This window comes from Sorex fumeus, unplaced genomic scaffold (assembly GCF_029834395.1).
Source record: "Sorex fumeus unplaced genomic scaffold, SorFum_2.1 ptg000044l, whole genome shotgun sequence".
NCBI lineage: Eukaryota > Metazoa > Chordata > Mammalia > Eulipotyphla > Soricidae > Sorex > Sorex fumeus.
The window spans coordinates 10,295,459-10,320,417 of record NW_026606101.1 but is presented as its reverse complement, the minus strand read 5'-3'; the positions used below and the strand labels follow the sequence as shown (position 1 = coordinate 10,320,417).

General features: G+C 43.3%; 1 protein-coding gene across 3 annotated transcripts in view; it reads left to right on the top strand.

Moving 5' to 3' along the window:
- The window catches only part of PHF20 (PHD finger protein 20), a 108,642-nt gene that overhangs the window by 20,244 nt on the left and 63,439 nt on the right, over positions 1–24,959 (top strand). For all 3 annotated transcript variants that reach the window (XM_056121154.1, XM_056121152.1, XM_056121151.1), the window contains exon 2: positions 3,808–3,922. In XM_056121154.1, the coding sequence (XP_055977129.1) occupies positions 3,840–3,922 (83 nt within the window). In that variant the 5' untranslated portion in view covers positions 3,808–3,839. The remainder of the gene's footprint in view (positions 1–3,807; positions 3,923–24,959) is intronic.

Below are 24,959 nucleotides of genomic sequence, written 5' to 3'. Positions count from 1 at the left end.
ATCCCTCCACCAGTGCCCATTGTCCATCACCAGGTGATCCTAGTAGCCCTCCCACGCCCCCATCCCCTCCGTCCCACCTTGCCTCTGTGGCAGGGCATTCCCTTTTTACACAGTCTTTTTTTTTTTTTTTAATTTTTATTAGTGAGCCATCATGAGGTACAGTTGTAGACTTATAAATTTTTGTGCTTGGGTTTCAACTGCACAACAATGAAATACCCATCCCTCCACCAGTGCCCGTTTCCCACCACCACGGATCCCAGTATCCCTCCCACCCCACATTCCCCCCATCCCCCCTGCCTCTTTACACAGCCTTTTAAATTTATTTGTTTTTATTGAATCAACTTAGAACTAGGGGGCAAAGATATTATACATCAGGTAAGGTGCTTTTGTGTTCTACATGGGTCCAAACCCTGGCACCCCAGATGGTCTCCTGAGCCTGCCAGGAGTGATTCCTGATCACAGAGCCAGGAGTAAGCCCTGAACACTGCTGGGTGTGGGCCCAAAACCAAATGAAAAGAAAAAAAAAAGTTTAGGATCCAAGTGATAGTCTTAGAGGGTAAGTACTTGCCTTGTATGCGGCTGACCAGTATTTTATTCTGGCATTGCATATGTCGCCCACCCCTGCCTGGAGTGACCCCAGAGCACCTCAAGGTGTGGCCTCAAACAAGCGAACAAAAAAATATAAATATATTTTGGTTTTGGTGTCAAATCCATCAGGTCTTGAGCTCTACCCTTGCCTTAGTGTTTGGGGGTTGCTCCTGGAAGTGTGTAGGGGACCATGTAGTATTAGGGATCAAATTGAGGCCTCCTGCATGCAAAGTATATGCTTCATACTTTGCTAACGCTCTGCCCCCTCCCCCTCCTTAATTTTTTTTTTTTAATTGAATCACAGTGAGATACACAGTTCATGGTTGGGTTTCAGTTATGTGTGTGTGTGTTCCAACATCCATCCCTTCACCAGTGTACATTTCCTACCAACAGTGTTCCACTTTCTCTCTCCTGTGCTCTTCTCCACTTCCCTGCCTCTGTGGCAGGCACTTTCTCCCCCCTTTTTCATTTATTAAGCATAATTTTTTTGTTGTTTTATAGTGTAGAGGTTTAGTGTGAGCTTAGAGTGATTTTTTTTTTTCAGTTTCTGTTTCCGTGTTTGGGATCTAGAGTCTCCAATTTAGTGCTTGGGGGACCATGTGGTGCTGGGGATGAGCCTGGGACTCCAACATGCAGAGCTTAGGTACCACCCTGAGAACCTCTCCCTAGCCTTTCTTCATTCTGCCTTTTCATTTCAATTCCACAAGCAAATTCTTCCTAAAATGGAACTGTTTACTGATCAGGTATGGAGACCCACTTCTCTCTCTCTCTTTTTTTTTTTGGTGGGGTGGATGCATGTGTCCTGTAGGGAATTTGAACCAGATTTGAAGTCACAGCCACATGTAAGGTGAACATCTTAGCCTTGGCACTATCTCTCCTACTTCCTTTTTTTTTTAAAATTTAATTAAAATATTTTTGAATCACTGTGAGATACGGGTACAAAGTTGTTCATGACTGAGTCTCAGTCATACAATATTCCAACACCCAACCCCTGAACAGTGCATATTTCCCACCAATATCCCCAGTCTCCCTCCTGCGCCTCGCTCCCTCAGTCTGCCTCTATGACAGATACGTTTCTTTTCTTTTGTGCCCCACCCTCACCCCCTTTTTCCTTTTAGGCACTGTGGTTTGCTGCACTTTTACTGAAGGGTTATCGTCATAACGCTTTATGTAATCAGTTCTTGTTCAAAGTGGTTATTTCTAACCATCACTAGTGGTCCCTTTTGTGTCTGAACTTCCCTTCCTGCCCACCTTGTCCCTGTCCCATTTGTGGCAAACTTCTTATCTCGATGGACCAGTCCTCCTGGCCTTTGTTTATATTGGGTGTTACTCTCGTTCTTCTGTGCGGTTTTTTTTTTTCCTTTGGGCAGGGATTCTTTTTTTGGGTCACACTCGATTATGCTCAGGGGTTACTCCTGGCTCTGCACTCAGGAATTACTCTTGGCATTGCCCCGGGAACCATAGGGGATGCCAGAGATCGAACCCAGGTTGGCCACATGCGAGGCAAACCCCCATACCCACTGTACTATTGCTCTGGCCCTCTTCTGTAGTTTTTTTTAAACTTAAGTTTTGGAGGCATTTTGTACAAAGAGTGAAATTTTTTAAATATAAGTTTTTGGCAGTGCTCAGGGCTTCCTCCTGGCCATATGCCAAGGGTTAGCTCCTGATGGTGCTTGGAGGAGTGTGTGTTGCTGGACATCAGCCCCTGTTGCTGTGTTCCCCACAGGCACCTTCCCTGTTACTCTATTGCCCTGGCTCCCTTTTCAAAGCTTTAAAAACATTTTTAAGTTTTGGTTCTTCATGGCAGTGAAGACATCTGATATGAGGCAGACGTTGCCCGGGCAGTGCTGTGGCATTGCTTGTGTGTATTAGATGGCAATATCCTACGTTTTGGATAGTTTAGTCAGAGGAGCTGTGAATGTTCCTGCCCAAATGCCAAGACCTCAGAGGAACTACACTCTGTCCACTAATTTCAAAATAGAATTTTGTTTCGTTTGTTTTGGGACTCACCTGGCAGTGCTCAGGGCTTACTCCTGGCCCTGTGCTCGGGGATCGCTCCTGGCAGTGTTTGCAGGACCATATAAGGTGGGAGGGATGGAACTGAGGCTGGCTACATGCAAGGCAAGTGCCTCGCTGTACTATCACTCTGGCCCCAAAAGATAAATTTCATACATGGAGAAAATTTCAGCACCCTAAGACTTGATAAATACTTAGGAGGCCTGGGGATGTGGCTCAGTAGTTGAGAGCATGCCTTTCAGATTCTGGGTTTGATTTGGCACTGTAAAACCAACAAAAAACAGTTTTCTGGGAATGTAGCTTAGCTTTGAGAATCTCTGAGTTTGTTCCCCAGCACTGCAAACAAGAACAGTAACAACAAAACTGACAAAAAAAAATGGGGGACATAAATGATCACTAGGCTGAAAAAGAGGAAGAAAATATGATTAGGGCAATGAAAATAAGAAATATAAATAGATTTTTCTTTGGCTTTAACCTTCCAAAAGTTGGGTTCCTAAATCATTGTTTCCATTTTCTGTTGTTTTCCTGCTTTGTAGCACTTAAAATTCACAGCAGTTGTGAGTACAGGCCTGCAGTTATTTATCTATTTATTGGCTAACTTCCCCCCCCAATATTAACATAAATTTATTTATTTTATTTATTTAAAAAAATTTTTATTAATGAAACACCTTGAGGTACAGTTGTAGACTTACAAATTTTTGTGCTTGGGTTTCAGTTATACAATGATCAAGTACCTATCCCTCCACCAGTGCCCATTCTCCACCACCACTGATCCCAGTATCCCTCCCACCCACCACCCTGGCTAACTTTTTATCTTCGCCCAGGGGACTTGAGGCTTCACAGGTCCAGCAGACCTATGTTGCTTTGAATCTTGACTATTTTCCTAAATGATGGTTGCTGCAAGTAGCAGCATTTCTTCCTGAAAGCAATTGCTCCCTGGAATTCTGGGAAGCCCCTTAGAAGTGAGTGCGCAGTGTTCAGGGAATAACTCCTTAATTCCAGAGCTACCAGGAAGCTACATAATGGAGAGGGACGCAGTGGCGAGCACGTGTGTGAGAGGGTGGGAGCAGGAAGAGCACCGATAGCGTTTTCTGGAGCTTTGTGCTTTGAATAATGCCTGTTTGTCTCTTATGTGTAGTGAGTGATGCTAAACTCTGGGCACACTTCGCCTAAGTTTCATAAATATTTAATTGGCTTTTTCAGGAGAATAAAGACAGCCCCGTTGATGACTGAAAATGACAAAGCATCCACCTAACAGACGAGGAATCAGCTTTGAAGTGGGAGCCCAGTTGGAAGCCCGGGACCGATTAAAAAACTGGTACTTAATTCATTTTTTTTTCCCTGTGAATTAAATCCCTTCAGCTAAAGAACTTTTGGCAATGCTGGTAAAGAGGGGTAGCCTGGACTTGCCTGTTATTTTCCTGGTCTCTGACTCTTGAGAGGCAGGAGATGTTAGTCGAGTGTGGCGATCTTTCTCTTGGGTTTAGGGATCTTGTTGTAACCCCTGGTCATACTCGCTTCCTCTTTCTCTGTGTTCATCGGAAGGAGTTCCAGGGACATTAAGTCCATAGGGCTCTAGGGAAGGAATGAGTTAATAGTGGCAGCTCGCTGTCAGGAAGAAGAGTGGACAGAAAGGAAAGACAGGATGGAGGAAGAAAGAAGGGGGTTGGAGCAGAACAGCTGTGCGCTGTGATCGCGCCCTCCTGTTTCCTGAGTGTGTTGTGTGGTTGGAATTTAGTCATCGCGCTGCTGGGGCGTTTGGATTCCGAAGCTGAGGACTTGTGGTTCCCATTTTGTTTTTGGCTTGTGGCCTCTGGCTGGTAATTATTCGGCACTTAGCCCGTCAGTTCGATGCATAAATGTGGGTACTGGTAACTTCCACCCTTTTTCTGTGAATCGAATAATAGAATATGTGAATGGAGGCGGGGGTGGAGGTGGGTCTTATCAGCTGTAAAGTGATGGTTGTTGAGCACATCCTAGAGTTTGGTCCGTTTGTTAATGTTTTTGGTGATGGTGGGGGTTTCAGAATTCCAAGCTTTCTGCATTTTCAGAAGAAGAATTAGCCCTTTAGAGGGGTTATCTCTCAGTAGGCAGACCAGCTCCTTGGGTGTGGGAAGCGGAGTGGGGAAATAGCTAGGGGAGAAAATATTCTCTGTTGCCTTGAAGGGCTGGGGCGTATATCTAATTCTTTGATATAAGAATTAGACACTTTTAACACCTAGTTGTTTTTAGACTGCTTTATCTATAATTATTTACTTTCTTAGTACTTTCTTTTTAAGGCTGCTGAATAAGGGAAACAATTCTTTTTAAAGTTGGACAAAAATTAAGATACAAAGAAATCCTGCTAACCACACGAAGTAATCTGTGCATATTAGTATTAGCATTTTTTTATGGTCCCGTGGATTGAACTCAGTGTCTCATGATGCCAGGCATGTTGTCTACCACTGAGCCACGTTCTTGATCCAATCTTTTCTTAATATTAAGAAATAAGACATCAAACAGTCCTTAAAATTGTTTATTTGGTGGGGAGCTACCTAGTGGTGCTTGGGAACCTGGGGACCACTCCCAGCCCACAGCACAGATCACACTTTTTTGGTGCTTGGGCATAATAAAATATTTTAGATGTGGGTCCGGAGAGTAATACAGAGTGTATGGCCAGCCCTATCAATCCCTGGCAACCCAGCCTCAGGCCCTGCCATAATTGATACCTGAGTGCAGAGCCAGGAGTAAGCCCTGAGCACTTCTTTGGCCCCCAAACCCAAAAAAACAAACAAGCCAACCATTTTTTATGTAATGAAACTGCCTTTTCTGTCCTTACCAATTTAGTTCTCTCTTATTCCAGTTGTATTGCAGAAGTCTAGCTTTTTTCCCCCCGTTTGTTTATGGAATCTTTAATAGCATTTTGCTTTAAAATTTTAAATTTAAGAGCCAGAAATATATTACAGTGGGTGCTTGCCTTACACGAGAGCAATCTCTGGTCAATCCCTGGTGCCCCTACGGTCCTCCCTGAGTTTAGAGCCAGTAGTAAGCCTGGGCACTGCTGGGGGTGGCAGCGCTCTGAGCACTTTCTGTGTTTTTGTGGATGGTTCAGTGTTTAGTCATGACTGATTAAATCTTTGGTGCTCGTTGTCGAATTCCACTATCTCTAACCCTAACACTCCAAGCACTCTCTGTCTTTGGAGTCCTGGGGGTGGGACTGGACCTCCCAACTTATGGATTGATCATTGATTTGGTTTCCTGCCAACCATGAGTGCTTCTAGAAGTCATAACAAAAGACTTTATCTTTCTCCACCTTTTGGGAGTTTCAAATGTTTCAGAGCTGTGGGCCTGTTAAGTCTGAATCAAGATCAAAGAAATATTTATTATAAATAAAAATTACTATATAATGCATCATACTTAGCAATAATTTTGTAACCCCTACTATTTAGACCATATTTGAACTTTCCTCGCATCTTCTAATATCTTTTTTTCCAAACAGATTTAGCCAAGGTTTTTGTATTATTTTTTCGTGGGGTTTATTCCATAAACTTTTCCATTCCTATTTTTTTTCTTCTTTATGATGTTATTTAGGAAAATTTTAAACAGTGTTTTTGTAGAACATTCCACATTCTGGGAAGGTCGCATTGTTTTCTCGCTTGTGAGATTGACCAGATTCTTTAGTTAACTTTTGCTGTCAAGTAGAAATTTAAATCTGACTTCATTCTTAAGTTGTTCTGTAGAACATTGCAGTGGTAATTATGTGTGTTTTGTAATGTATTACTCAGGGGATACACAAAGCCACTTTGTCTCACTGTTTTTGTATTACACGAGTGGAGTATGACTCCTGTCTTTTTTTTTTTTTCTTTTTGGGTTACACCTGGCAATGCACAGGGGTCACTCTTGGCTCTACTTTCAGGAATTACGCCTGGCGGTGCTCAGGGGACCATATGGGATGCTGGGAATTGAACCCGGGTCAGCAGCGTGCAAGGCAAATGCCCTACCCATTGTGCTATTGCTCCAGCTCCTGACTCCTGTCTTGTCGTTTTATTTTAGAGGGTTCTTTGGGTCATACCCAGCTGTGCTCTTGATTCTGTGCTCAGGGTTGACTCCCTAGTGGTGCTCAGGGGACCATCTGTGTTACAGGGTATCAAACTTAGGTTGCCTATGTGCAGTCTCTTCGAATACCCTTCTGGCCCCAGTCTGACCATTTTCCCAGAGGTGTTCAGGGTTTACTCCTGGCTCTGTGCCACGGGACCTAGAGGGCTCCGGGAACTATATGGAGGACTAGGAATCAATTCAGACTGGCCACTTGCAAGGCAAGCTCTCTACCCACTGTACTATCTCTCCAGTACCACGTCTTACTATTTGAAAGTATATTTTCCTCTGCAAAAGTACTATATAATTGGTCGTGTCAATATCCTATTTTCACTCACCATTTGTTGAATGACTAACATCCATTGATACTCTTTGCTTAAATCAATAATATTAGACTGAGGAGGGGCAGTAGTGATTTTTTTTTTTTTTGGGAGGAGGGTGCATAGCAGGGGCACACCTGGCGGTGCTCTGGACTTACTCCTGGCTTTATATTTAGGGATCACTCCTGGCAGAACTCTGGGGACCATTTGGGCTTCTGGGATCTGGGTTGACTGTGTGCTAGGCAAGCTCCACCGTACACTGTACTATCACTCTGGCCTCTGAAAGGAAATTTTCATATTGTATTTATGCTATATCTCCATCCTTGGAACAGTGATTTTTCTACTTTTATCATTCTGTATTTATCAGACATTCTTCCATAAGAAGAGCTTTTCTCTCTCTCTCTCTCTCTCTCTCTCTCTCTCTCTCTCTCTCTCTGTGTCCCTCTCTCTCTTTTATTTTTCCCTCCTTTATTGCAGGATCACTAAGGACTAGCTTATTCAGTGTGGTATTATTGTCAGATTCTTTATTCTCTTTGATACTAAAATTATCACTAATTTGGCCGGTGGGAAGCCCTTTAAATCAGCTTCTTTGTTCTTTTGACACACTGTTATTAGTCCTTGAGCATTTTCTTGTTTTCTTGCACTACTTGAAACCCCAGATTTATTTCGCAGGTGTTCGCTCTAGACCTTGGAGTTAGTCATTTATTTTTCTAAGGAGATCTGGTTTCTTTCAGTATAGGAAGTGGTATTTGGAAATTAATCTCTGGGCATTGGCCATGTTACATGTCTGTAGAATCCCATGGTTTTTAGACCTTTTCAGTGGATAGAACAAAGAAAAAAACTTCTTAACTTGAATTTGGAGGCTGGAGCAGTAGTACAGTGGGCTGACCACGTGCAATTACACTGCCAGAAGTAATTCCTGAATGCAGAGCCAGAAGTAACCCCTGAGCACCGCTGGGTATAGCTTCCCAACAACAGCAAAAAACAAAACCAAGAAAACCTTGAATCTGTCAGATATTTCCAACTTAAATTGAACATGTTGGAATTTAAGTTTTTATCTTTTATTTTTTCTATTTTTTTTCTGGACCACACCTGCTGCCTTGCTTGGGGGCCATGCAGTGTCAGGTCAGCACTAGTGGTTGAACTCACCTTATATGGCAGGTAATATTACCCACTGAGACATCTCAAAGGCCCCAAGGAGGAGAAATTTAATAATGTGAAATTAGATAGCATTATGTGAAAGGACTTAGTTTGTCAGGCTCTCCACTGGCAGCTTCTCCAATATATATTCTTAACAACCTGTGTTGTTTGTTGTGTCAATTTTGTAAATACAAGGAAAGGTAGAGGCTCACAGCGGTGAAAATCTTTGTCCAAAATTTCAGACCTGGTGAGTGATAGAGCTGAGATTTGAACCCCTGTTGGCTGTGTAGAATAGCTATAACTTCTAGGTGATTCCTTTCTCTGGTGAGTTTTTTTTTTTTTTTAATTTAGGGCTTTTTAATATTTTCTGTTACAAAAGAAAATAAACCGTGAGAAGAATTATTTTTCAAAACCCGTGTGACAGTAGAAGTGTACATAGACACAAATGTCACCCAGAATGAGTGAGTGGCTTTCTCTAGATTAATTTCATGTTTATGTTAGGTCTTTGTCTTTGATTTATTTTGTCTATATAGCTTATACAGAAGTCCATGTTTATTCTCTAACCTTTGTATAACTCAGACATTTTACTAACTGCAATAGCAATGACATCTAACATTTATTAGAGGTATGATACTGACTCTTTTCATTGCATTTCATGGCCGAGCTCATTTAACTCCCAGTAGCAAGCCCACTGCAAATGAGACAAAATGACATTCCCAAGTTTGTAAATTCACTGGGAATCACTGTATGATGACAGTTTCTATGTGTCTTTTCAGGATTTATTTGTATGTCCTCTAGACCAGCTTTTCTTTCCTCCTTACCTCTCCCCTTCCCTTCCCTTTCCTTGTTTCTGGGCCACACCTGGTGGTGCTTAGGGCTTACTCCTGGCTTTGTGTTCAGGAATCACTCCTGGTGGTGCTCAGGGGACCTTATGGGATTCTGGGGATGGATCCTGGGTTAGTTGTATGTAAGGAAATGCCCTACCCACTGTGCTATCTTTTTGGCCCCTGCTTTTTTTTTTTTTTTAATGTAGGAGTATTGGTGTTTATTCAGCCTATGATTAGGCTGATTGAATTGGACATGAACTTCACTGCTTTTTTCTTTCTTTTTTTTTTGTGGGGGAGGAAAGTGGGGGGATGGGCAGGGTCACAGCCAGCAGTGCTCAGGGGTTACTCCTGGATCTGCACTAAAGACTTACTCTTGATGGTGCTCAGGGGCCATATAGAATACTGGGGATCAAACCCAAATTGGTCACATACAAAACAAATGCCCTGCTTGCTATACTATTGCTAGGGCCCCAACTTTCCTTAAATGACAAGATATACCATCTATAATAGAATTAGGATGTTAAGGTTTTAGAGAGGACAGTTTATGAAATACAAATTTAGGGGGCTAGAGAGAGAGTACAGCAGGTAGGGCATTTGCTTTGCACATGACCAACCCGGGTTCGATTCTTGCATTCCATATGGTCTCCCAAGCACTTCCAGGAGTAATTCCCGAGTGCAGATTCAGGATACCCCTGAGCATCGCCAGGTGTGGCTCAGAAACCAACCAACCAAAGAAACAGAACAAATTTATTTTTATGGAAAGCATTAGTTCTCAAAATTACCTTATAAGACTATGAAATATTGGTAAGAATCTGTTGTAAATTTAGATCTGTCACTTGGGGTACATTGTATATCATTTTCCTACTCTCATATATATGTATGTATGTATGTATATTTGTATGTTGAGGGTTGTCTGGGCCATACCCTGGTGCTGCTCCTGGGTCTGTGCTAGTGGTGCTCGTAGGTCTGTACTGTGCCAGGGGTCAAACCCAGGATCTCCAGCACATTGCTCTGTCTCCCCAGCCCTCCTTTTGTCTCTCTAGAGGGAGCACACATGCTTGCTCGCTCCCAGAGTGTGTAGGTGAACTGACTGCCCACCATGGATGTGTGAGGCAGCCTGGGGGGCTGAATGGAAGCTGCCTGTTCCGTGGCCATCTGCCTTCTGCCTGGTGTCTGTTTGGAGCTCACCATCTGCCCTTCACAGTAGGTCTGCTTTCCCTGTTATTGCTCTGAGCACAGTGGGCAAAAATCTCCTTCTGTCTATTGCTTTCTTCACTCTTTTTGTTTGTTTTCTTTTTATTTTGGGGCCACATCCGGTAGTGCCCAGGGCTTATTCCTGGTTCTTCACTCAGGGATCATTTCTGGTAGACTGGGGCCACCACCTGGGGTGCCAGAGATCTAACCTGGGTCAGCCATGTGCAAGGCACTCATCCTACTCTCTATACTATTGCTTTGGCCCAACACCATTACGTGCAGACCAGACACTTTCTTCACCTTGTGGCATGTTTTCATTTCTTTGTTTCCATTGTAGTTTATCTTGATCGCCTGATGCCTCTATATAGGATTTAAAATATCTGAGTTGGAGGTGGCGAAGTGATAGTACAGCAGTTAGGGTGTTTGCCTTGTACTTGGCTGACCCAGGTTGGGTCCCAGGCATCCCATAAGTTTCCTAGAGTAATTCCTGAGTGCAGAGCCAGGAGTAACCCCTTCACGTCTCTGGGTATGGCTTTAAAACAAAAAACAAAAATAAGTGAAAAAAATTTGTGTTAGGCTCGTGGGTAGGCCTTGCATATGGCCAAGCATGTTTGATTTCCAGCATCCTGTATTGTCCCCTGAGCCCAGGAGTGATCCCTGAGCACAGCTAGGAGTAAGCCCTGAGCACTGCTGGTGTGGCCCCCCAAAAAGCCAAAAAATAGACAAAATATATAATTCTTAATGAAAAAGAAAACAAATCAAATGAAATTCTGAAACTCCAGTGTTCTTTTCTTTTCTTTCTTTCTTCTTCTTTTTTTTTAAATCATGGGATGCTAGGGATCAAACCTGGGGCAGCTGTGTTTCCAAGACAAACACCTTACCCACTGCACTATCACTTGGTCCGTAAAGTTTTTGTTTTATATTTTGCTTTTGTTTTGGACTCATACATAGCAGCTTTCAGGACTTAGTCTTGACTCTGCTCAAGGTTCACTCCTGGCAGTGCTCGGGGAAACTTATGTTGTGCTGGGGATCAAATCCTGGTTGGGTGCATTCCAAAGAAGCATCTTACCCACTGCATTATCTCTCTCTGGCCTCAAATATAGAAAACCTTTGGACTTATATATGCTTGGAACAGAGTAAGTCACTCAATAAGTGTGAACCATTAGCAGTAGAATAAGCATTAGAATATATAATAAACTTCCCTTGATTAATGATTCTAAAAGTCCAGGCCAAATGCCTGTTGGTTCTAAACCTCTAGGTTATCCTTTCCCTGCCTCCCTTCCTTTCCTTCTCTTTTCTCTCCGTTTTTGGACTTATGCCTGGTGGTACTCAGTGGACCATGAAGTGCCAGGGATTGAATATGGGGTTCACAAGTCTATGTGCTCCTGCTCCTTAAGCTCTTCCCAGCCTTAAATTCCATCCATAATTGTTTTTGTTTGTTTTTTTGGGGAGTGCCTCATCTGGCAATGCTCAGGATTATTCCTGACTGGATACTCGGAATACTCCTGGGGAGTGTTCAGGGTATTGTCCATACCCTGGGACGTTGTCCATTCCATACGCTGGAATTTGAACCTGGGGGTGCTCTGCAAAAGGCAGCCCCAACCCAGCTTGCTGTACTTTCTCTCTAGCCCCTTGACTTTTCTATCATAAATTATTATTTTTCTTTATCCAAAGGAATTACATAATGCATGACTCATAGCAGAATGTAGAAAGTTCAGAAATCTAGGACTGGAGTGATAGCTCAGTGGGTAGGGTGTTTGCCTTGCACACGGCCAAACCAGGTTCAATTCCCGGCAACCCATATGGTTCCCCAAGCACTACCAGGAGTAATTCCTGAGTGCAGAGCCAGGAGTAACCCCTGAGCATCACTGGGTGTGACCCAAAAAGCAAAAAAAAAGAAAGAAAAAAGTGAAAGTTCAGAAATCAGTGGTAACTTTTAAAAAAATGCCAGCGGCTAGACAGATAGTACAGAGGTTACAGTGCTGACTCCAGGTTTGATCCTTGGCACCCCATATGGTCCCCTGAGCACAGAGCCAGGAGTCCTAAGCAAGGGCAGGTATGGCCCCAAATCCAATATATATGCATATATATGTATACATACACATATATGTGGTGTATTATACCTTTTTCTTTGCTTTTTGGGTCATACCCAGCGATGCACAGGGGTTACTCCTGGGTCATGCACTCAGGAATTACTCCTGGTCTTTCTCGGGGGACCATATGGGATGCTGGGAATAGAACCCAGGTCGGGCCGCGTGCAAGGCAAACGCCCTACCCGCTGTGCTATCAGTCCAGCCCCTATTATACTTCATTTATCCTCACAACGTATGCGGTTGCTCCTTGTATCTTTCTCATTTTAAACATGAGGAGAGTCACCAGGTGTTGCTCTAGTTGCCGGAGTTGCATCCAGGTAGTTTGGGGTTTGGAATCTAGGTAGTCTGGCTTTTGAGCATGACAGGGTATGACTTCAGCCCCATACTATGTCCTGTGCTGTGGAGCGAGAGTAGCCTCTGAATAATTGATATCACGAGGAGGTATTTACTTTCACCTACAAACCCCTGGGGGCGCATGATTAATTTACTGGGAATTTCAGAGGGCTGCAGGAAAGTGGCTTACTGCAGAGCATTCATTTGGTACAGGGGCGATCAGATCAGTCATGGCTCCTAGTCCTTAGAGGAGGTGGATAAGCCATAAAGCAAAAGTCCCCAAATGTATTTAATCTGCTTTTCTTTTTCAGAACAACAAAACCCAACTCCGTGCCCTCCTGAAAATTTACCTTCCGGAAATGAGCACAGTGCCTCCTGGTCATTCCCTAAGTTTTTACCACGGCTAGAGGGTGGTATCAGCCACTTTGGCACACAATACTATAGTATTTTTTGGTTTTTGAGCCACACCTTACTGTGCTCAGGGCTTCTTCCTGGCTCTGTGCTCAGAGATCACTCCTGGTGGGGCTCAGGGGACTAAGTTGATTCTAGTCTAATTTCAAGTTCTTTCATTTTGTTTGTTTATAGCTACAGTTTTTTACTTTCGTCCCTGTCTTACAGCCCAAAGATGGAAGGTGGTTGTCTGCATGTTGCTCTGTTACACCTGGAGGACACTAGAACACTGCCTCCCACAATTTCAGGCACAGCAGTCAAATTTGTTTGTTGCCCTTTGAAGGCCCAGCCCTGACAGAGTCTGGAAAGTGGCCAGAGAAGCACCCTTTCTCGCAGGGTGTGCATTTGCAGGGTCTAGTACAGGTACAGGTGTCCCCGCTGCACCCAGCGCCGCAGGAACTCTTGAGATTCATTTTGTAGTTTGCTATCAAGAGTGCTGGTCCACTTCCATGTTCGCATACATTGTTGTTTCTTTTCAGTTTTCATTTTTTTGTTTTTCTGGGTCACACAGGGCTTACCCCTGTGCTCAGGGATCAATCCTGGTGGGCTAGGGGACCATATGTATTGCTTGGGAATGAACACAGGTCAGCCTTGGGCAAGGGAAGTGCCCTGCATGCTGTACTGTTGCTTTGGCCTCATGTACACATGGCTATTAATAGTTACGTAACTGCCCCTTGTCTAGTTGGCCCAGTAGAAACAGAGGGAAGTGGTTCTCTTTTCTTTCTCTCTGCCTCTCTTTTCTTTCTGTAACATTTCTGTATTTCTGATGTTTGGGGGTGGCGGGGAGGAGACCAAACAGATTTCTGCCAAACACTGTCTGGCTGTTCTAATTTAAATGTGTGCGTGGTGTTGGACAGCTTACTTTTTCTCAGAAGCAATCTAAACTCAGAGCAGAAAACCTTCTTGGGACTTGAGGTCATATTCTATAGCTAAGCCAGTGTTGTTTCTCTCTGTTGGCCTGGGGTTTTCTCTGCCTCTTTGGGATGATTCCCTTTTGTTCAGGAATCCAAAAGGTCTTTGGAATTGATGAGAGTTTCTCTTCCTCTAATTTTTAAATTAAGTTAACATATTTTTGGACTCTACCTGACAATGCTCAGGGTTCCCTTCCCTCTTGGAGTGCTTGGGGATTGTCCTGGCTGTGTTTTGGGTACCAGGTGATCATGGGGGTCAAACCTGGGCTTCTGCATGCAGAGCATGGGCTCCAATCTATTGAGCAATATCTTCAGTTCTTCCTCTAATTTTTTTTTCTTAGAGGGGAGGGGATGAGACTGGTTTGATCACATCCATGATACTCAGGGGCTCCTCCTTGCTCTAGGGTCACTCCCAGTGTTTTAGGGGGAGTATGTATTACTGGGGATCAAACTAGGGTTGTTCCTCTAAATCTTTTCAAACTTTTCTTTTTCTTCTTTTTTTTTGCTTTTTGGGTCACACCTAGCAATGCTCAGGGGTTACTGCTGGCTCTGCACTCAGGAATCACTCCTGTCAGTGCTAGGGGGACCATATGGGATGCTGGGAATCGAACCCGGGTCAGCCATGTGCAAGGCAAACACCCTACCCGCTGTGCTTTCACTCCAGTCCCTCTTTTTGCTTTTTGAGTCATGCCTGGTGATGCTCAGGGCTTTACTCCTGGCTCTGTACTGGGGAATTACTCCCTGCGGTGCTTAGTGGACCATATGGGATTCCAGGGATTGAACCTGGGTGGGCTGCATGCAAGGCAAACACCCTATCCGCTGTATGTTCACTCTGGCCCCTTAAATTTTTTTTTGTACTATTATTCTTCACTACTTTCTGTGACTTCTTGATTGGATTAGTAACCAGTTATACCATTTGCTTAAATGTAGTAAGATCATCTTAGTAATTAATTAGTTCACTCTGTCTTTTCCAAGCTGATTTCTGTATAAACACACATTTAAAAATAATTTTTGGTCTTTAGAGGAGAGCAGTTTGTGACTAATTGAATTTATAATGATGACCCCACCCATATGCTTCCATTGTCACCAATCTGACAATTCTCACACTGAGATCCATTGATCTTTTTGGCCTCTACAATGTGGATAGCTTTGATTTATTCTCATGGTCACTTTGACTTGTACAAGTATTCCTGTTGCTATTTTGTGTTTCTCAGAATTCATAGTAACTTTGTTGTTTGTTGTTTCAGATCACATTGGGGCTACTCCAGGTTCCTATGCTGTTTCCAGTGATACTCTGAATTGGGTTTTTTGCTCAGGACTGTGTTTCCAGTATTCATTTTTCAAGAAACCATATGATGTTGGGAATTGAACCTGAGCCTCTTGCATGCAGAGCAAGAGTCAAACTTTGGTTTGTTTGCAAGCACTGAGTCTTGCATACACTGACTCCCACTTATTTATTTATTTATTTTGCCTTTTGGGCGATGCACAGGGGTTACTCCTGGCTCATGCACTCAGGAATCACTCCTGGCGGTGCTCGGGGGACTATATGGGATGCTGGGAATCGAACCTGGGTCGGCCGCAAGCAAGGCAAATGCCCTACCCGCTGTGCTATTGCTCCAGCCCGACTCCCACTTTTTCAAATAAATTAAATTTATTACTTAATTTTTGGCTTTTAGGCTCTATTTGACTGTCCTTAGGGCTTACTTCTGGCTCTGTGCTTAGGGATAACTTCTTTCGGGGCTCAGGACACCATATACAGTACCGTGAATATAACCCACATTCTCTGTCAAAAAAATTCATTGGTGATCTGGGTAAATGTCTTAGTGATAGAGTACTTACTTCACATATTTGAGTACCTGGGTTTGATCAAACACACTATAGCATTGTCACTGCCCTCCTATTGTTGTTCATCGATTTGTTCTAGCGGGCCCAGTAACATCTCCATTGTGAGACTTGTTGTTACTGTGTTTGTCATATTGAATACGTTATGGGTAGCTTGCCAGGCTTTGCTGTGTGGGCGAGATACTCTCGGTAGCTTGCCAGGTTCTCCGAGAGGGGCGGAGGAATGGAACCTGGCTCAGCTGCCCTACTGCTGTGCTATTGCTCTAGCCCACAAAAAATTAAAAAGTATGCTGGATGAGTAATTATGAAATGCCTTATATATACAGAACACAGGAGGAAATTCAAACATTTGGCAAGCACCTATCTTCACTTTTCAAGGTTCTGTTCAAATGCTAAGTCTTTCTTTTTTTTTGGTGTGGGATGGGATGGGGAGGGGAGGGCAGGGCAATTGGTTTGGGCCATGCCCAGCGATGCCCAGGGCTTACTCCTGGCTTTGCACTCCGGAGTTATTCTTAGTGGTGCTCGGGGGGCCATATGGGATCGAACCCAGGTTGGCTGTGTGCAAAGCAAATGTCTTACCCACCCACTCTGTTCCTCACTAAATGTATGGTTGTTTCCTACCCCTCTAGTACCTGGTGAAGGTTTATACTGAGCTAGGAGAGCAGTGGAGATAGTTAGGCTTACTGAAGAAGAGATTAGGAAGTGAATGGTGGATGATGTCGAGATTAGTCTCTTTTTTTGTTTTTTTGGGTCATACTCGGCAATGCTCAGGGGTTACTCCTGGCTCTACATGCAGGAATTACTCCTGACAGTGCTCTGAGGACCATATTGGATGCTGGGGATCAAACGCATGTTAGCCACGTGCAAGGCAAATGCCCTACCTGCTATACTACTGCTCTGGCCCCAAAGAGAAAAGTCTTTTCAGGTGCTTGGTGAGGGTGGGGTGGAGTGGGAGGTAGGAAGGAGCAATGAGAACTTAAGACTCAAGCCCAAGCTGGGTGATGGAGAGGCAGTGCCTTTCTTCTGTCAGGTCCAGCTATGGAGTGACAGCTCTAGTTTTACCCCTTTACTCCTTTAGAGACCAGGGGTTTTCTTTGTCTCTTTGTTTATGAAGAAGGATAGGGGAATCCCAGCGAGTCCACTAAAGATCTCTTTGGGCACTGGCCACCCTAGAAGCCCAAGTGTTGGTGTTTATTTTGTATCTGCAGCAGTGAGCAGTTTGTCTGTCTTATAGTACAAATGTAGGAATGTGTGTTGAATAATGGAACTAATAGGGCGTAGATTCTGTCCTCTAAAGTGCTTAGCAATCAAGTATTTGGTATTTTCCATTTTCAAATCCTATTTGTGACTTGAGTTTGAAATTGTTATTGTCTTGAGTTCTCTTCTCCAAAGGAAAACTATTGATTTTGAACTCTGAAACTCTAACTGATGGCCTTTTCAAGCTTTTACAAGCTTAGGCAAGAAAAAATTATATGCATGAAGATGGGTTGGAGGAATAATATAGAGGTTTGGACACTTTCCTTGCATGCAATCAAGTCCCAGTTTTGTCCTTGGCACTACGTATGATCCACTGAGTACATCCAGGTGTGACCCCCCAAAAAAAACAAAACAAAACAAAACAAAATTAAACCTCAGGACATGATAGAAAACTTTACTAGACTTAAGAAACCATAGAAATTATGAAAAGATAAAGTTAGATATTTTATGAAAAGTCCTCAGAGTTTCATTACTGTATCACTGTATCACTGTTATCCTGTTGTTCATCGATTTTCTCAAGCAGGCACCAGTAGCATCTCCATTTGTCCTAGCCCTGAGATGTTAGCAAGTGCCACATTGGAGGCTCTTTCAGGGTCAGGGGAATGAGACCCATCATTGTTACTGAGTTTTGGCATATCGAATACGCCACAGGGAGCTTGCCAGACTCCCCCGTGGGGGCAGGATACTCTCATATCCTTCCGGGTTCTCTGAAAGCAAGAACTAGACAATAAGAGGTCTTCTAGGAGCTTGGTTTTATAGTCTTTGGATCCTGGCCGTTGATGGGATTACCATTGGTGGGTGTAACGCCTAGCTACGGGAAGATGGGGGATCTGGGTGGAGTAGTCCCAGTCCTGATCTGAGCACCTTGGAGATCTCAGCCCCGGGTCCCTCACACCTGGGTTCCTTTTCCTGTTCCTTCATGCGTGAGACTCGTCCGAGCTTGTGGAGAGTGGTCTTAAGCATTTCATAGAAAATCAAATGAAACTTTCAGGTTCATTCTATAAGTTTAGCATAGTCTATTACTGAAACTGGGTAAGAAGATTCAGGAATAATCAGAATAATAATGAGATCCAGGAATAATAATAAAAGTAATGTTAAACAGATCCTTCGAACATGACAATACCAGGCTGGAGAGATAGGACAGTGGATAGAGTGCTTGCCTTGCACATAGCCTACCCAGTTCAATCCCCGTCATTTCTGATGGTCCCCCCGAGCACTGCCAGGAGATTCCTGAGTGCAGAGCCATGAGTGAGCCCGGGGCATTGTTGGGTGTAGCCCCATACCAATCCTGTAAAACAAAACAACATTGGAAACATTTTCATTAAATAAAAGGATGCTTTCTATCGTTGCTAATTTCCACCACCATTGAGAACCACTAATCCTTGTGATAACACATATAAAATAAGTAGCTGGTGTTAGCATGGACAGTGAGACTTTCGTTGGCATGCTTTGCATGAGGGAAACCCAAGTTTGACCCCTGGCACCACATGTATGGTCACATGAGCACTCTTGGGTGTAATTCTTACACCTCCCAAGCATGGAGTCAGAAGTAGCCTTCTTTGTACTGCGGGGAGTGACCTCCAAACCAGAAAAAAATAGATAAGTAAATAAACTCAAGCAAAAAAAAATTATATATACTTTACTCTATCCACTGCCTCCTGGTAACGCATGGTACTTGCTGACTTGTGGCTGCAGAGGGTGCTCCCCTTTTGTTGTGCTTACACATATGCTTTTCAGTTTACACAATTGAGCCTTTTATTGTGGGGTGGATGTCCCTGAGTGTGGTACAGCCAGAAATCATTTGCAGTCACAGACAGCAGAGCTGTCAGGATTGTACTTAAGACATGTTGCAGTGCTCAGGATTGAACTCAAGGCAAGTCTTTAATTTTTTGGCCATCTTCTCCCCCTTAATGTATATTCTTATTTTCCTATTTTGTTACCAGAAAAGATAATACTGGATATGTAGTATGTTGTAGCTTGCTTTCTGTTTGTTTGTTTATTTGTTTGTTTATTTATTTGCTTTTTGGGTCACACCCAGTGGTGCTCAGGGGTTTCTCCTGACTCTGCACTCAAGGAGTTACTCCTGGCTGTGCTTGGGAGACGATATGGGATGCCATGGATAGAATCTGGGTCAGCCGCATGCAAGGCATATTGAACTATCGCTCTGGCCCCTGTATCTTGCTTTTTAAAAAGTTTGTCTTGGGTTAGGGCTGTGGCTTAGCAGTAGAGCACTTACCTCACTTATTTTTTTTATTTTTTAAATTTTTTTATTTTTTGCTTTTTGGGTCACACCCGGCAATGCACAGGGGTTACTCCTGGCTCTGTACTCAGGAATTACCCCTGGCAGTGCTCAGGGGACCATATGGGATGCTGGGAATCGAACCCGGGTTGGCCGCATGCAAGGCAAATGCCCTACCCACTGTGCTATTGTTCCAACCCCACTTACCTCACTTATAAGAACCTGGATTTGATCTCTGGCACTGCAATTAGTCATGAATAAAACGCTGTTTCTTGGAACTATTTCTGTGTCAATTCATAGGGTGTGTTCTTTTCTTCTTTTTCTTTTTCAACTTTTAGGGGTACACCCGGCAATGTTCAGGGGTTACTCATGGCTCTGCACTCAGGAATCACTCCTGGCGGTGTTAAAGGGACCATATGGGATGCCAGTAATCGAACATGGGTCAGCTGCATGTAGGACATACGCCCTAGCCACCGTACTGTCAGACTATCAGTCTGGCCCTGAGTGTGTTCTTTTTATATAAGAAAAAGCTAGTTGAATATTACTCTTTATTTGTAGATGTGTATATAGCATATAAACATAACCATAATCTTATTTTCTCATTAAATATTTTTCAAAACTTTTTTCTTTTTTTTTTTGGATTTTTGGGTCACACCAGCGATGCTCAGGGGTTACTCCTGGCTCTGCAGTCAGGAATCACTCCTGGTGGTGCTCGGGGGACCATATGGGATGCCGGGGACCAAACCCAGGTTGTCCATGTGTAAAGCAAACTCCCTCCCCTCTGTAATATCTCTCTGGTCCCTTTTCAAAACTTTTTAAGTAATTTTACTTAATTATTATGTGACTAAATTATTGTAAAAATTCAAGCAATGGGCAAAATAAACAAATAAAAATCTCTCGGTCACTCCTAATTCCTTTTCTTTACCCAGACCTAGTTTTTGGAATTAGTTTGATGTTTAATATCTGCTTATGGGCGGGAGTGATAGTATGATAGCACAGGGAGAAGGGCATTTGCCTTGCATGCAGCCGATCCAGGTTCTATTCCCGGCATCCCATATGGTCCCCCAAGCATTGCCAGGAGTAATTTCTGAGTGCAGAGCCAGGAGTAACCCCTGAGCATCACTGGGTGTGACCCAAAAAGAAAAACAATAATAATAATAATAATATTCGCTCATTTTTGACATTTACATTAAAAATGTAAAGGGAATGGGAGGGGGGAGACCAAAAAATAAGAAACCCCAAAATTGAGAAATGTGACTGGGGTAGAGCTCAGTGGTAGAGCCCAGACCTCACATGTGTGAGGCCTAGAGTTTATGCCTTGGCACTTTGAAAAATCCAAACAATGAAAGTACAATTTAGTTTGGAAGTTAGAGTCTCATTAGTGACTGCTCATAATATTTTGGACCTGGAAACCCTCTCTTTCCTATTCTCTTGATGCAGATTTCTTCCACCTTTCTGGTTTTTTGTTAATTTTGCTGAATCAGCGTTTATGGTTGACCAAATATTTAAATTGAATCAAATAAAATGACATTTTATTTTGGGGGCATATCTTGGCTCTGCGCTCAAGGATCAAGGATCATTCGTGACGGGAGGTCCAGATGTGGTGCATGGTTTGACTGGGATCAACTACTGCAAAGCAGGTGCTTTACCAGCTGTGCTATCTCTTCAGTCCTTAATAACAATCTTTGTAGGTAAAATGCAGTTGCTTGTCAGCAGTTTAATGTGGTTCCACCTAATAGTTTGAAAACTTGATTGGCACATGTCTCACAGACAGGAGCCAGAACAGGTGTCTATAATACCTGCCAAGTCGTGTAATTGGCTGATCCAAATTACTTCCTTCACTTCTGTCAGAGGTGAGGCTGAGCTGGCTCTCAGGCCTCTGAGCCACCAAATCTTTTTTCTTTTGCTTTTTCAGGGTTTTTGACCATGTCTGGCTGTGCTCAGGCTTTGCTCCTGGCTCTGCGCTTAGTTTTCATTTACACCTGGCAGGACTTGGGGGACCATAAAGGATGTCGGGGATCAAACCCGGTTGGCCACGTGCAGGGCAAATACCCTACACAGTATACTGTCTCTCTGGTTCGAAGATCCCAAATCTTACTTGTTTCCCCTCCTCTCTACTCTGGGTTTCCTCATCCCTCATGTGGAACTTGCATCTTCATGGCCTTCCAGAGAAGTGGCTGATCTGCTTTCTTCTTAGAATGCCTTGCAGACCCTCGGTTTTTATTTGTAGTTGGAGAAAGTTTTTAGGTCTGCAGAAAGCAGATGTCTATTTCCCTAAGGTTTTTGAGCAAGGAAGGAGCTTTCAGTGAGCGGAGGGCCACAAGTACTGCAGGTATTGAGTGTGTGCAGTAGAGCTGTCCGCTTAGCAATTTTGGGTTAATTTTGCAATCTAGACTTTACAGACTTCAAAGGGACTGACCAGTAGTATACATTACAAAGAACTTAGGATTTGTCCTGAGGTTTCCCAACTTTTAATTTTACCAAATGATATTTAAGATGTATATCTATTTCTGTACCATTGGTAGTTAATACTTGCTCAGGATACAACATTCAAAACCTACAAAAGGCTATATATTGAATAAAATAAGTTTCATACTTCCTCTCCAGTTCCTTAACTATCCAGTTCCCTTCCCAAGAGGCAAACCGGGTTGCTTGATCATCCTTCCAGAGATAGCCCTCGCATTTAAAAACAGGTATGAATGTACTGACACTCTCCCCTCCCCCAGTCAATGGTGATACATTCAATACAGTTTGCATCTTTAGTTTTTTTTTTTCCTTTTTATATAGACCATTTTTTGGGGGGTGGGGATACCACATCTGATGGTGCTCAGGGGCCATTCTTGGCAGTGCTTGTGGCTCCATATGTGGATCCAGGGTTGTGGCCAGAGCTGCATGCTAAGCAAATCTTTTATTATCTGTCCTGCCCCCCCCCTTTTTTTTTTTTGCTTTTTGGGTCACACCCAGCAATGTACAAGGGTTACTCCTGGCTCATGCACTCAGGAATTACTCCTGGTGGTACTCGGGGGACCATAAAGGATGCTGGGAATCGAACCCAGGTCTGCTGCATGCAAGGCAAACACCCTACCTGCTGTGCTATCGCTCCAGCCCCCCACCTTTTTTTTTAAGAGCTCTTTTAAAATTAGTGATAGAATGCTGCCTCATTCTTTATAATGACTGCATGATATTACAGAAGTATTAAAAGCAAACATGTATTATTGTTTGGATTGGAAAAGCTTATTTAAGCACCAAAACATTAGAAGGAAAGCAATTATTATATATAGAAAATTAAGTGAATTTAGTTTTGTGAAAAGTTAATTCTGTACATTCGTGTAGAGACATATGTTTGTAAACTTGCTAGAGATAAGTAATTGAAGAACTTAAATCACTTATTTATTCACTTACTATTGTCACTTTTTATAGTGACATAATCACTTACCTATTTTTTATTATTAGAGATTAAAGCACTTAAAATTTTTTTCCAGTATTTTTTTTAAAGGAGTTTTGAACTTATTTCATTTTTTGCTTTTTGGGTCACACCTGGAAATGCTCAGGGGTTACTCCTGGCTCTGCACTCAGGAATTACTCCTGGTGGTGCTCGAGGGACCATATGGGATGCTGGGAATCGAACCTGGGTTGGCTGCATGCAAGACAAACGCCCTACCCACTGTGCTGTCACTCCAGCCCCAGTATTTTCATATTTTAAACCACACCTGGCTGTGCGATGTTGGGGATCAAACCCAGATTGACTGCTTACAAGGCAAACACCCTATCTCTAGATCACTTATTTATTTAAAGAGAAACTGGTGAAAGAAACAGGAGTGTGGTTGGGCTGAGTATTATTTAGATAATACCCTGTGGTACCTGAGTGAATGAACGAGAGGACAAGAGGCACCCAAAGGGGCTATCCAGGGGAACCCTCTGCTACTCGTGGTGTTAGACTACACAGTTAGCCAGCCTGCTCTGAAGGCACTGTGTATTTATAGCAGCCATATGTCTGTTGGGTTGGCGTAGGAAGAACTGTTTCAGGGTTACTTATTCTTTTTGTTAATTTATTTTTAACAATTCATCTTTGCACAGTACCATTAGGAACTTTGAAAAACAGCTTCTCAGGTCTCTGTGGAAAATACCACATGAAATGATGCAGATCTGAACTTGGAGAGCCATCGAAATCAGAATGGGTAGCTGGAATCAGAGCCTTGGAAATCTGACAGGACATGCGACCTTTGGGGAGAATAGGAGCAAATGAGTTTTCTGAATCTTCCCCCCCCTTGGGTTGGGTTGCACCCAGTGATGCATAGGGGTTACTTCTGGCTTTGAACTTTACTTCTGGCGATGCTCAGGGGACCGTATGGGATGCTGGGAATAATTGAACCTGGGTTGGCCATGTGCAAGGCAAATGCCCTCCCCATTGTTCTCTCGCCTCCCTGAACTGTTCTTAAATGCCCAGTGCGTGCAGCCTGCTATGATAGGTTAATGTCAGGCCAACTAGCAGAGAGGGTGCTAGCATGGATTGAAGGTGGCACGGCATACAGATTCCAGGAAGCAGACCTACTCATTTAAGTTACACATATTTATCAGGATAGCACATTTTGTATGAGGGACTGGATACAGGGAAGGAAGGAAGTGGCACAAATCCAGGTTATAGGGGGAAGATAAAGGAAGAGTCTAAGCCTCATTGTAGAGTAGAAATCTGATTAAAGCAAATATATTTAATTGTATATGTCTGTGATGCCAGAGATGAAACCACAGGCCTTATACATGCAAGACAGGTGCTCTCCCACTGAGCTATACCTTCAGCCTACAAACTCAGTTAGTTATCTGTTTATTTTTGTGGTGCCAGAGATCAAACCCAGGACCACATATGTGTAAGGCAAGTACTCTTATCACTGAGCTACATCCCTTATGTTTAGAAGTATATGTATTTCAGAGAACAAGTGCATAAGTTTTTCTTTACTTTCGGTCATTAATGCATTTTTGGAAGGAGCAACACATTTCTGTGTTTGAAAGATAAGTCTCCTTCATACCATTTCCCTTCCTTGTCCCTGATATCCTGTCACTCCTCGAATCAGGTTTACATACCAGAAAGAGAATTCTATTTGGATTACTCTAGCTACAAGAGGATTTAATATGAGCAATTAGGCACTTGAGAATTGTTGGAAGGGCTGGTCCTCCAGTTGGTGGGGTGCTGCCTTAATAGCAATTTGAAGAACCACTGATGGAGATCAGGACATCTCACTGCAGTGCTTTCTCCACTGCTCTTGTGCGACACTCAGGACGTCGTGCTAAACCTCTGGAGCTGCACGTGAGCAGAGGAGCAGCCCCAGAAGGCGATCAAGGTCCTACAGTCCTGGCTCCACTTCCTAAATTAGAACCTGCATTTAGCAAGACCCCCTGCTGCTTTGCAGAGCAGGGAACTGAGAGACCTGCACATGGGGCACCTATCTTCAGACCCGTGGTTCTTGGGTATGGTTCCCAGTCGTCAGGAAGTCTGGGAAACGACGTTAATGGTCTTCCTGACCCTCAGTCTGGGAAGGTGAAATGGCAGTTGAAGAACCTGTTAATGAACTTAACAGATTCCCACAACTAGCCTTTCTTAGTTTCTTGTTTTCTTGTTAGCTTTCTGTTATGTATGTTGTAGGCATCCATGAACATATAAGGTTTTTTATTTTTGCTGT